This window comes from Pagrus pagrus (genome assembly GCF_965226575.1).
Source record: "Pagrus pagrus genome assembly, chromosome: 13".
In the NCBI taxonomy this organism is placed as follows: Eukaryota; Metazoa; Chordata; class Actinopteri; order Spariformes; family Sparidae; genus Pagrus; species Pagrus pagrus.
This window is the reverse complement of record NC_140197.1, coordinates 3,056,420-3,070,745: the sequence shown is the minus strand read 5'-3', so window position 1 is coordinate 3,070,745 and position 14,326 is coordinate 3,056,420. Positions and strand designations below refer to the sequence as shown.

Genomic DNA, 14,326 nt, shown 5'->3' with positions numbered 1-14,326 from the left:
ATTTGAATTGAATACCCCTGTTGTACAGTATATCTAGACATGTCTGTAGAACATGTTTCTACATCTAATGCCATCAGTGCACACCATTCACAACCAGTTCTCCATTAATCTTTGGCAAAATAATACAAACTGCATCTACACTGGTAAATTTTATAATTAACGCTCAACTTAATGTCATTCTAAAATAGTCATATTTATAAAATAGTTAAATACGCAATATCTTTTCTTCACATTAGAGCAATATTCAGTTGTTTGGCTTGACACAAATGGTATTAGAAACATATTGTAATCATTTGTGAAAGTATTCTTAATTTGAAAATACATTGTATGGTTTAGACCTGAGCATTTGCCAATGTTAGCTTAAATAACCCTGCGTATTAGAAGACTAGTAGAATACTCTCTATTTACTTAGTACTTAGACGCTTATTATAAGTGTCTATGGGTGGCCAGTAGTCCAGTAACACCCCAGGAAGAGGATATAATGAAAAGCAAGATGATTTCCAGGAAAAGCACTTTCCTGGTTTTGAAGGACAGAAGTCTATTACTATTATTAGAGATCTTAACCACTAAGTAGCTGCATTTCAGCGATGTCAAAACATTATCTAGGACTCTATAACAATGTAAAAGAATGTGTTCACTAAAATGGTCCCAGTACATTACATTTTGGGTCTGGGCCTTTGGACTATTGGTTGTCTTGATCTACATACAGACACTACATCTCCCTCCTGTGGATGCTGTGTGACCTCTAGTGTTAACTTTGAGTTACTTCATGCAAAACCAGCATAAGGTAAAGACTGTGCATGATACAGTTTGGACAACTGTGACACACTAGCAATACAGGCTACATGTTTATTGGTATGCTGAGAATGTTTCCATTCAGTCAGTCTTTATATCAGGGCCACAGCTGGAGACACTGAGTTGGTCTGTAAATTTGGATATTTTAGCCTGTGTAGTGTGGTACTAACTAAAGTGGAGAAAGAGAAAAAGTTCTGAGAATTAAAAAAGAAAAGGTTCTTTATGTTGAAATATTTGGTGTAATCCTCACCACAGTGCTGAGTACTAACAATGGCCATGTTCATTGCTTACATTCATTATGATAATGTTAGGTGTTTTCTTACATGTGAGTGAATCATGAGGTGGTTGTATTTGGTAAGAGGTTACACTACACAACGCAGTACACTGTGTTCACAGCACACGACCTCTGAGCTTGTCTTTCAGCAGCTAGCTAACTCAGCAACACAACGCACACAGCCACCGAGCACAATAACAAAAGCTACAGCCTCCTTCTGCGGCTAACCCAGTTAGCACAAAGCACATGTGTTAACATGATTGGGACAAGTGCATCGTTGGTTTAGGACACACCTTCAAGCAGGTAGCCCAGTTGTGGTGGAAATGTAAATCCTCATCACACCGAGTAGAGCCAGGCCTGCAATGCCAATAGAGTTCAATACAAGTCAAAGAAGACACACACTGCCACACATGTAATCAATAGTTCTTTATAGTGTCAGTCCAAAGCGACAACAGTTACTGAATAAGAAATGACTATATGTGGTTACATGACATGGTTGCGTATTGGTTGTGTTACGCTGTGTTATCTCTGTCTCCTGCAACTGTGTCACATGTGACACACATGTAAAGTGAAGTGTATGTCATATGTTCATGGTGATGATTTAGTTCACAACAAAAGACGTCACAGCTCAGGGACATCCTACAAGAGAGAAGAGAGAGTAGAGGACATGTTAGATTTCTGATAAGTCAGTTATTCTCACACACTCTGACATTCACATATTACATGAAGTCTTGTTATTTAATCTCTTTTCATCTCCTTTCACACAGGCGGTTTCCTCAGTCACACAGTGAGCTCACAGATTACACGCTGTAAAGACGTAAGATTCAGCTTTGACCTACATTGACATGGCTTCAAGATCATCTCTGATCCTTTTATGTCTCCCTCTGTGCCTCACTTCAACACCTCCTCCAACTCACAGCCATCCTTACCTCTAGTTGTGTCGGCGGAGAACAGCCTTGTTAATCTCCCTCAGCAGAGTTTCCTTGTTGTTCTTCACATTGGCTTTTGCAGTTTCCAACACAAACTCAATCTTGTCCTGGTTGAAAGGCAGCTGGAAGGTGGAGTACTCCTCCATCTTTGCTTTGAACTCCTCTGCATCTATAGAAAACAGCGAACACCTGTTTCAGTAAACTGTTACCATTGGTGGCCTCGGGGAGGATAGGGGTCTCTGGTGTCGAAAACACTACAAAGTGCTCTCTTGTCATCCCTATACACTGTGATGAAGTTCCCAGACTGACCCAAAGTCCAAAAAAGTACAACAAGTGGCCAGTGGGATGCACTTCAGGTGGAGAAAATGTAATGCAGTGCCTTACAGGCTTCACTACGCCAAAAAAGGTCTGGAACTATTTCTATCTATATCTATAAATCTCTCATGACTTCGAGAGCTGTTAACCTTTTTTTTTTTTTCGCCCTACCCCTCAGCAACCCCAGTCCTCCATAAGCAGCAAACTCTGCGCTCCCAGTGAAGCCTGCGCTGAAATAACAAAAAATGCAGTTCCTCACATGGCCACTTGAGGCTCTAAAAGAGAGTCAATCCCCAAACCACCTCATGTTAAAATGCCCACCTTTACAGCAGAGACGAACATGTGCCTGGTACAAAAAACGGGTTTGGCCTCTATACCTAATTTCCTTATTATATTATTTTATTTTTTATTGTACACAACGTTAAAACATCAAAAGTGCACCTTGACAGACCCACGAACCAAAACTCCACAAGTTTACCAATCCTTTGTGCCAAATGCAAATAATGTTAACAGTTGTTTATGACTTTGATCATCCTCAAGATGACCTCCTCATTAATGCAGATGTGTACGCTCAACTTTGAGAAATTTGATGTGCTCTATGTAAATCAATCAGGACATATACTGATGGCTTGTGTTTGATATGTGTTCACTATTACTGGCTATAGTTTAGCGTTTGCTGTAGTGGCACTAGTCGTTACAAATAAATAGGGATGTCCGATGATTATCGGCTCGACAACAGAAAATTTTAATTATTATTTTAAATAATGAAATTATAGTTGATAATTGCTGATCAATGCAGTAGTTGGCGATATGCCACTTAAAAGTTGGTTTGCTCTCCACCACTAACAAAGAGACGATGGAGAAGAGAATGGGAGTAGAATGACAACATGTACATCGTATGGACATTCTTTAGTTTCAGAGGAAGACAACACGATAGCAATTTACAAAACAAATTCTGAGACGAGAATAAATGTCTGAAGAGTCAGAACTGTTCTTTGTCTCTGTGAGTAATATTGATGTTAGTTACATGGCTAGAGCTTTGGAATATTATTTCATTCATCTTTACTCACTACATGTTAGCCTTTTTTTACCTTCAGGCGAACATCATTTAGTTTGGAATTTTTTAAAATACAAAAACATAAAGATAAATGTTTAATCATTACATTACTAATGAAATTATCATTATCATTATTATTATTATTATTATTATTATTATTATTATTATTATTATTGGTTGCAAAAGGCAGATAATTATTAGTTATTGGTTGAAAAAAATTCATATTATGCATCCCTACCACTACACCTGTCCGTTATACTTTTAAGATACATCTCATAGTAAAGGATAGATGGAATCATTTGTGGTATCATATTGTTTGTGATGTATGTGCATTTCATTCAGAGTTGTACTTCGCTAATTACCAACTGCCAAAAAAATCATGGCTGTTCAAACTAGGGAAGTTTGATGAAGCATTATTTTGTTCAGCCTCAGAGTACTTCTGCCTCTGCTGTAACAAACCTTTGCAGTTGTTTCTGTTGAAGAGCGGCATGTAGACGATGGTGGGCTCCTTCTCTTTTCCCTCAAACACGTAGCAGTCCTTCGGCCAGTCTCTGTCCTCCAGGATTGTCTCGTTTATCTCTGGGAAAGGCTTCTTCACTGCAGCCGCATAGTCTCTGGCAAGAGTCAGAGTCTGTGAAGGGAGCAGAGGGTGAACGTTGTTACAGACTCCCAGGTTTCACAGCTCTAGCATAGAAATCACACTTAAAGGATAACTACCGTTTTTTACAACCTGGACCTTATTTCTAGTAAAATATATGATCATTTACTCACCCAGATAACTTTGGTGTCATTTGAAGTCATTCGGACGAAATTCGATCCAGTGTAGCGCCGGTATATCCATATAATGCGAGTAACGGGGCATCAACACACAGCCTCTATAAAACGCATTATCTGCCACGAAACTAGTTCATTTCACCAATATTTTGTTACGATACACTAGTGCTATTCCCGTCTGAGTCCGGGCTCGTCCGTTATCAACATCCGGGGTCAAACTAGCAGTAGCAGCTACAGGTAAACAAGCCGGGCTGTCGCGGGTGCGCGCGCAGCTCAGAGACGACATCTTCCAGGTCAGAGGTAGTAGATCAACCTACAGACCCCGGATGTTGACAATAGACGAGCCCGGGCTCAGAGGGGAATAGCACTAGCGTATCATAACAAAATATTGGTGAAATGAACTAGTTTCGTGGCAGATAATGCGTTATATAGAGGCTGTGTGTCGATGCCCCGTTACTCGCATTATATGGATATATCGGCGCTACACTGGATCTAATTTCGTCCGAACGACGCCAAATGACACCAAAGTTATCTGGGTGAGATCATATATTTTGCTAGAAATAAGGTCCAGGTTGTAAAAAACGGTAGTTATCCTTTAAGTGATTTTAGTTACTTCAACTGTCATCCTTCACTTCAAAAAGTTAGACATAAGCAGGTATAAAGGGTTTTACTTTGGTAAAGGGTTTATAATCTGTAAGGTTCTTAATAAAGGTTATAGATCAACTAAAAGTGGATATTCTCCACAGTCAGGTGAGAACAAGAGGTCAAACTGATTGTTCAGTTAAATTACATGAACACAAAGTCAGCCCAGAAAATGGTTCCACTGTTCAAATAGGGGAAGAGAGTCAATGCCGAACAAATAAAAGAAAATGTGGTTACAGCTGCAGTGATCCTTTGTCTGGTTTAAACTTGTCTCCTTATAACACAACCTGGCTGGAGGTTAATGGAACATTTGTTTCCTGTAGCTGCACAGTCTAATGCAAAGACCAGGGTGTGGTGAGGAGAGAGCAAACAGCTTTAGGTGGTATTAAACAGGCTTTTCTCATTAAAGCAACTAAAATGAACCTTAGCCTTGGTTGCATTACATCCAGTAAAAACCAACAACAAAACCTTTAATAATAAACGTGAGACTAGTAGGAGGAGGATTTCACTATTACTTGCAACGTAACACACCAGAGATGCACAATATGCATTTTTTTCTACCGATACCAATAACCGATAATTACCTGCCTCACCTGAAAGGCTATCCTTTTTGTTCTATAGACGCCTCTATTTTTGTATTGTGTATTTAATATAATTGACAGTTCAAAGCATTTATTTTAATGGACCAATTTGTAAGAAAAGTTGATTTTTGAGTCTCATTTCCAACTCGTCCAATTCTGACACTTTGAGTTTCCCAACTTGTCAGAAAGTGAAGCAGTGGGAAGACGGACAGCCCGACCCACAATCCAAATGTGTCAGTACTGACGAGTTGGGAATGATATTCAAAATCAATTTTTCTTACAAATAGCACCTTTTAAAGTGCAAAATGCTCTATAAAAGCCAAAGTATGTTTGATGTTTTTCAATATAAAATAAATGAACATTTGAAGAGTCAAAACTGTTGACTATTACACCGTTTGTTTGTTCTTGTGGGTATTAGTGATGTCAGTTAGATGGTTAGAGCGTACTCATTCATTCATCTTTACTCACTTCATCTTAGCCTTTTGCCGTAGAAAGTACAGTAAGTACAGCAGCGTTAAACAGTCTCTGACAGTCTCTAATCAAATATGCTCTGGTTGTAGCTGTGTTTTTGTGGCAGCTGGTTTGTATTACAAGTGCATTGTGGATTGCCAGCTGTACTTTTACCCAGAAAACACACTGTCCTCTTTGGCTTGTGAAGTGAGCTCACAGCTGTGTCTCTGGGCTAGTCAGAGCGGACAGGCTGGGTGTACCCATGTCGGACTGCCCCTCACACACACCGAGCTTTGACGTAGGAAACGTTTGGCGGTTTTGCCACCAGGATGCTCGTGGAAGGTCAGCCCACCCTTTGGATACCCAGCCTGTCTGCTCTCTGTAGCCCAGAGACACTCCTGCAGCGAAGTGTAACCAAAGAAGAGCAGCAGCAAATTGGTCAGGAGGGACTGATACAGCCAAAAAAAGTCAGCATGTTTGCAGGGGAACTACAGATCACAATCACTGTATTAGTACCGCTGCTGCTGGCTGTTTGTTATACAAACCAACCGCAAGCAAAACTACAGATAAGTAACATGTTTGACAGTCTCTATGCCTGACTCAAACTGTTAGCTCGTAAGTTTACATAACAACCAATCACAGCAGATCCCAAGGATCACTGAGTCTGCTTGCCATGCTCTGCACTTTCTGGGAAGTTCTCCTCATCAGCAGCCCATCCAGAAAAGTAGGAAATAACCATCTTCATGCATTCTGTCTGAGAGTTGATGCAGCGCTAATTTTAAATTATTTTTGCTTTTAATGATCTCAATTAAGTATTCCCCCGTTTGCATTGTTGAATCGTTTTGGATAACATTCATTCATTGATCCATTCATTCTGTCGGCAATGGTTCAATAACTACATTTACAATTAATTCATGTCTTGTCATTCATCTATACAAGTTGTATATATGTACATATGTATATGTTTAGTGGTCCTTATTCATCATCCGTGTCCCTTAGTCAGTTAATAAAATTAAGTTGTCTTATTTGTGTTTTCATTTTTGACAGGGATGGAGGTCAGTGTAAGCAAAGTTTACAACTTTCAGATATAACACTTATTTATTTGATGTGATTAGTTTTCCTCCTAATAATTGAATTAATTGATTAATCAATCGATGGTGGTGGTGCCCCTTCTAACGAGTGTTTAATAATATCTCATATACTGTATGTGGTGAGAACACTACAACACACTTTACAGTACCTCAAACATGTTTCCAGCACTGTACTCTGGTGCGATGATGAGGTCGATGTCTCTCTTGTCTCCCAGAAATGAAGGGTAGGCTACGTTAATCAGCAGCCCGGCGTCTACCAGGTGGAATCTCTCCTTCAGTTGGAGGCAAGGTGGAACGCTGTCGTCTGCCCAGCAACACAATGTTAGACCTTCATACAAACTTGTTTTAACTTTAATTTACTTTTAATAGCAAAGAGGCTTACAGCTAAAAATAGCTAACGTAACTTACCAAAGAACAACAAAAAGGTACGCAAACTGAAAAAAAACATTATGAAAACTATGGATTACAATCTTAATATACAACTAGTGTAAAATAACAACAGTGACACTGAGTGGTGAAGCCTTTTATTATTGGGCAGATGAAGCTGTAACTTTATAACCAAACATAATGATAGCTTACACTATCATCTATTCACCATATACACCATCACTATTGTCACAAATAAGTCGTTGTTACATAGAAAGTTATATATATGTGTTTGCCATCAGTATAATGTAAGTGTCTAATGTTAAACAGCCAGTATAATTCGCTCCTCCTCATCCTGCACATTATCACATCTTTCAAAATGACGTGCAATGCTATCCACTACTTTACACCCACTAAGGACTTGGTGATTAAAATCCACCAGAACATCACTGGTACCATCTACAGAGCATCAGTGACATCAGTGAAGTGAGATGTCTGCACAGAGCCCAAAAATACTAAAAGACAACACCCACCCAGCCACAGTCTGTTCACCCTGCTGCCATCTGACAACAGATACAGAAGTATCTGCTGCCAGACTACAGAGCAGCTTCACTCATCAGGCTGTGATACTCCTCAATTCATCATCAACACTCGAGTGTAAAAAATAGTTTGTTCTGTTTTTTCTTATTTAACATAAAGGGACCTAAAAACTTTTTACAGCCCTGGTGTTAAGTGACAAATGAATGAAGCTTTGAACCTTTTGGAGTTGCTGGTAGGTGTGCTTTGGTTGGCTAGCTGTTTCCCTTTGTTTCCTGTTTAAGCTAACTTGAGCTAAATTCATATTTACCGCACAGACACAAGACTGGTAAAAATCTTTGCTTCCTCTCGAGAAGAGGGCGAATAAGCACATTATAAAAAAACAAAAAAACAACTTCCTTTAAGACAAAACAAAAAATTATCATCCACAGGCTTGTATAGTCAGCTGAGAGAGAGAGGGAAGGTCTCATTTTTCATGTTACCGTACAATCAGCTCACATATAGCTTATAGAAAAAGTACATGTTAATTGCTACAGATTCTTACCTAGAGCCCCTTTAATTGAGATGATTACTTATGAGGTCTGTCTCCTCACCTTTGTATTGGTGCAGGAAGTTTGCAGTAGTTCCCCACTCCCACTTCAGGATCAGAGGAAGGACTTTCAGAATCAGAGAGGCTGAGAGAAACACATGGACAGAAAAATACACAAACATGTGTAAATGTCATTTAAGCAAAATGGGTCTGTGTGTCTACAACACTGACCAGTCTGACTGTTTATCTACCATACACTGACCATATGTTTTAATATCTCCCAGATTCTGGCTCCAGGTCTCCACCGCTGTCAGCAGCTCCAGAATCCACTGCTTAGAAAGACCATTTCTTTCCTCCGCACTCCTTGACTGCAGCCATGCAGACTCATTATGATTTACCTTTTCTGCAAAAGATACAAATCTCATGAACACTGTGGCATTTTGAATCAGACATCTGCTGTGTCATTATTTCATGACAGACACAAAATAGTTGAATTGGGAGGAAAATTTAAACATTGACGGCGTTCCTGAGTATCAGTGCTGCAATCTTGTGAATTAGCTTGCAGCAACCAAAACATGGATTTAATGAACAAATGTGATTGAGGTGCTCAATTTTATAATTAACCATCTGAGCATCATTATCATCATCATCATCATCATCATCATCATCAATACCTTCTAGTATTTTCTGCAGCTTGTCCAGGTCAGACAAAGAAACAGGATCCTTACTGGTGCTTCTGGTCAGGACAACTAGTTTCTGAAGGGCATTGTACACACGTAGGTACTCTACTGCTGCACTGTCTGTTTGCCCAGGATCTGAAACACACACACACAAACACACACACACACACACACACAAAGAGCAATAATTTAACCATGAAGTTGTAACGACAACAACAGATTTATTCCTGCAGTTTCTAAGGATGTGTTTAGTAAGTGTGGAAAGGTGAAATTGGGATTACCTTCAAGCCAGGCAGGGATGAGTAGTCTGCTAAAAATCCCATCAGCAAACGCAGAACCACAAACACCTGCATGGTTTCAGCACACACACAGTCTGATGAGTGATTACAATGAGGATTACTGTGCATGCATGATCAACACATTCCTTCAATATCTTTCTGTGCTCCACTGACTGGCTTGAGGAGGCCTGAGCTCATTAAAGGAGGTGATGTAATGTACATCTTTGCACCAGCCCTGATTTAACAATACTTATCAAAATCCAAAGGCGATTGGTAGGTTGTTTTGCTATATGAAGACTATTAATTCACCAGTGTTTCTAAATCAAGTGCATCTTTTTTAAACTTTTAAACATACTCATTCTTTTAAAGCTGGAGTTTGTAGAATATGTGAAAACCGCATGAGACTGGGATGGAAACAACTGCGCTCCGCCTTCCCCTCCCTGTTTCGACTCCGTAGCTCCACCCCGTCTTTTGCCTGAATTCTCGTGGACGTGTGCAACTGTGGCGCTTGAAATATTCACGTCAGAACTTTTCTGTCATACACTAACCATGGCCGAATTACAGGTAAGAAAGTACTTTACCTTTCTCTCGTGATAGAGACCGACAACAATTATTTCTTGCTAACGTCTCAGCATGACATAGCCTACATGTCTGGCACTATTAAAGCCACAATATTTGTCATACTGATGTAATACTTATACAGCATGATCTAATGACAACAGCAACACATATATCACGGGAAAGAGGTGTGAATGCTAAGAATAATAAAACAACATATAACGCTAAAGTAAACAATTAGCCCCACATGCACAGACTATCGGAGACAACCACTTTATTCAGACACTTCTTTCTTTTCACCGTAACCTGAAAATAAATAATAACTGTCACATCCATATTTACACGGCACACGTTCTCTGTATGTCGTGTATATATAATGGTATTGACAATAAATTTGACGTTGACTTTAGCTTTGACTTCGTCGTGAGCCTTTGGCTACACAAACCGCCTGCTTTATTAGATTTACGGTCATTTCAACTACACAGCCAATTACTACCACACATTTAGATTATCAGCTACGTAAAACTTAAATTGGAGGCTCACCTGCCCAGGATGCAATCGCGAAGCTCTCTCCACCTCGGATATGCTTGTCCAATGTTTACACGGGATTTTTTCCGTCTATTGTCACTCTCCCTTTTAGACTCTTGTTTGTCTACATCGGTCTTCCTTTTTTTGGCTTGCTTAGCCGTGTACACTTTTGTTGGTAATGCCGGGATAGCGGCTTTTCCTGCTGGGACATCCGCTGTTGCACCTTCACCACCGATGGAAGGTGAATGCGCATCGACTTTGGTCGAGCAACCAATAGGAACGCCAAAAACAGCTTGCTCTGTAAAATGAACTGTGATTGGCTGAACACTGCCTTCACAGCTTTGATTTTTTAAAGCCTGAATACAGAGCCAAGAGGAGACACAGAAGTCCAGTGTTCTGTCATAACACTATGAATTAAAATATGCTGAAAGGTTGTTATTGATTTTTGACCAAATTATGCCTAAAATAACTTACACACTCCAGCTTTAAGGCTGCATTATTGTTATCTTTTGCCATGTGGGCACAGCAGAACATCACTGACATATTGTTCTAATCTTATAGTCGCCCTGGCTAACTGTTCACTTCTAGCAGATGAGAAGGGTCCTGCCACAGCCTTGCAGACAGATTAGGATAGTTTGTTAGTAGCCAGTGAGGTAAAGCAGCTGCAGCACCTCATTCAAAACTTGTACACAACCCTGTGGTGCACAGACCATCGTTGGATGTCCAACATTCTTCATCTTCCTTCATGTTTGTGCTGTGCAATATGATTTTGAGTTGTTTTTCTCTTGCCCTTACAAATCCCCTAAAAACTCTTTACTCTTCTTTTAGCTGTGTTGGTCTCCACCAACTCCTGGGAAAATATCTGGCTCTTTAGATGCAAATACTTCATTAAGTTCACCCATTAACCACTAACTTTGTCTTTGTCTATGTTGCTGAACAGGTAGTGTTCAGTGGGTTTATTAGAGTAGTTGCCTGTATTGGCAAAACACAAGGATAGTGAGAGATGAGTTTGCTGGCTAGAAAACCAAAACAATCAGCCAAAAGAGACTAAAATGCTCCTTAGAGCTGAATGAAACTAGGTGACAATTTTCTGTGGGTTTCTTACGAAAGTGACCCCTTTCACTTTATACATAGTCGTGGAAACGATTGTTGAGTGCAGCTTTAAGATTCTTTATTTATTGGTAATTGCTAGTCACCACATTTTAATGCCTGTAATTTATAATATATATAATAAACACAGCATAAGTAGGTACTTAATCCAACTTGTTCAAATTCTTTGTGGAGTTATTGAGAACTCATAGGTCCTCATACTGTACATACTTAAATGACTTCACAATAAAAGCACCACTGCAGCCTTGGTTTACAGGTGTTTAGTTAATGCTGTAGTTACCACTCTACTGCTGCCATCAGACAGCTTGCTCAGCCTGTGAACACACACCTTGTAGTTGGACCATGTCCATCTCTGGCTTCTGTTCCAGCAGCTCTCCACCGTGGAATCTGCTGCCCAGCAGAGAAGTCTCAACAAAGGCACCCAACTCAGGGAAGCCGGCCTCATGAGGGCTCACCTCGAACCATTTTCCTGACAGACAGAGAGCCAATTTTACACATAATACAAGTCAGTAGCTCACTACTGTATGTACTGTTAGTCCTAATGTGTGCGTACCTTCTGTAGGCCCTTTAGAAAGATGATGCTTCTCTACAGCGCAGTAGATGGGGTAAGGGTTGGAGGCATTTCTGCTGGCCTCATCAGAGAGACATCTTAGGTGCATCTGATGAAACACAAGTGATTTCTCTAATGGACCGCATATAGAATACTTATTACAGAGTGTGTTGCATTTCAAATGGGAAATAATAAGACTAAAAGTGTTAACTTGTTAGTAAGTAATCTGTCAGAGGCCTCAGATTACTTTTTCATTGTAACGTAATGCGTTAGTTCTGCAATTCAAGCAATCCATTATTTAGTTTTTCAATAACGTAATCCATCACTGGGAAAAAAATTCTGTCTTTCCCTTTCCTTTTGTCACCACAAAAATAAAAGAAAATCCCTCAAGCATTTATTTTTCTCTCCTGCTGCTCAGCAGGTTGCTGCTGAAGGTAAACCTACAGTTGTGTCAGTCTGCATGCATAGCTAGCTAATTCAGTGTAGCGAGATGGCAGAGAGGACAGCATTAACTTCAAGGAAATATTCCCATTATTTCACAAAGAGGTTTCACCGTAATCTTTGGTTGACTCTAAAGTACTCTAACGCGTTACTTTTCTCAGTAGATAATGCAGAAACGTAACAGGTTACTTTTTAATGGCAGTAATCTTGTAACGCAATGAGTTAATTTTAAAAGTAATGTTACCCGACATTGGTCCTGGTACCTGTTTCATGATCCCAGCAGAGGTCAAAACCCCCCAAACATCAGTGAGAGAGAAGTTCTCCTCCTTTGACCTCTTATCCAACCAGGCCAGAATCTCCTCCATCTTGACCCCAGGACCTGAAAGCCTGGACACTGCTTTGTCCGGGTTTCTGCTCCACTCTGGGTCACTGTACAGGGAGGACATGGACCTATCGGAGGAGATAGGTACACATGGGTCAAACTGTCATGGAGAAAAACTAAGCATTCTTTCATGTAAGTAATTAAAGCAACACTAGGTAGTTTTTCGACCTTAAAATAATGTTTCTAAACTCAGTTAAGTGATAGAATAACGGTTAATAGGATGAACGGTGACGCCTCTGCAGCCTGAGGGGGGTCGCGCCGGCAGAAACCGCACTGTGTAACTTCCCAGATCTGGTTGGAACATGCCTGACGTAAAGAAGTCTAGTGCAACCTGCTTTACGACACGTTTATTCGTCGGTGGATTTAGTCAGCAGCTACTTGGATTTTTTGTAAACCAACGCCATGGCCGAGCCAGCTAAAAAAGCCAAGAAGTTATTGTCTGAGGAGGCGAAGAAAAGAAAAAGAGAAAGTGATAACATGTGCCGGACAGGGATAAATATTAGACCAGCTTACACTCGGTGGTGCGAGCTGAAAGAACTGATGGTGATCTAACCAAGATGCTACTGGATTTATAAGTCATATATTACATATATACATATTTATTACCTCACCGACTTCAACTTTGAGTTGATTTGTTGTTATGTGGTGTTCATTGGGGCACTATTTGTCCACAGTTTATAAATGTAATAAAGCCGGGAGATAAGCTAATGCTGTCCGTTTCGATAGCTTGCATGTTTTCATGTAGTGACCGTAAACGATGACTAACTTACTAAAATACTATGAACGTCTTGTCTTGTAAAGTTGCAGATTCCTTAGTTCATGCAGATAATCAACGTAATTGTTGAACAGTGTGGTCGGGAGGTAACGTTAGGCTATTGTTGTTATTGGTAACGTTAGCGTGCTACTTAGCTACTGTTGTACCGAGTTGGTTGTAGTTATTACACCAAACACAACGTCAGCTTGCACGTTTTCATGTAGTGACTGTAAACGATGAGTAACTTACTAAAACACTATGAACGTCTTGTCTTGAAAAGTTGCAGATTCCTTAGTTCATGCAGATAATCAACGTAATTCTATAACAGTGTGATCATGAGGAAACGTTAGCATGCTACTTACTGTTCATACTGTCATACCGAGTTGGTTGTAGTTATCACGCCGAACACAACATCACATTGTATTCAGTAACTCCCGAAAACATAGTTATATTTTCAGACGTTACTCAACACATTCACGACCAAGCGTCATGTTTTGGAAGTAACCAACTCGGTATGAGAATAATTCTAGCATGCTAATGTGCTGTGCAGCCTATATGCTAACAAGCTACCAACTGCTATCTCTGAATCTAGCTTGTTGTTGGCACTCGATTGAGGTTTCATGTTTTTGATGTTTCCAAACGAGGCTTCGTGATTCGCCGGCTCCGTCAACAAATTCACGTGTACTCATTTTCCCCATCATCCTC

General features: G+C 40.0%; 1 protein-coding gene across 1 annotated transcript in view; it reads right to left on the bottom strand.

Moving 5' to 3' along the window:
- Nucleotides 1–1,480: 1,480 nt before the first annotated feature.
- The window catches only part of LOC311268757 (cytosolic phospholipase A2 gamma-like), a 102,713-nt gene continuing 89,867 nt past the window's right edge, over nucleotides 1,481–14,326 (bottom strand). The window contains exons 11-14 of the mRNA XM_084372577.1: nucleotides 7,058–7,212; nucleotides 3,830–4,001; nucleotides 1,999–2,167; nucleotides 1,481–1,708 (exon numbers count right to left, since the gene is read on the bottom strand). Coding sequence (XP_084228703.1) covers nucleotides 2,001–2,167; nucleotides 3,830–4,001; nucleotides 7,058–7,212 — 494 coding nt within the window. The 3' untranslated portion in view covers nucleotides 1,481–1,708; nucleotides 1,999–2,000. The remainder of the gene's footprint in view (nucleotides 1,709–1,998; nucleotides 2,168–3,829; nucleotides 4,002–7,057; nucleotides 7,213–14,326) is intronic.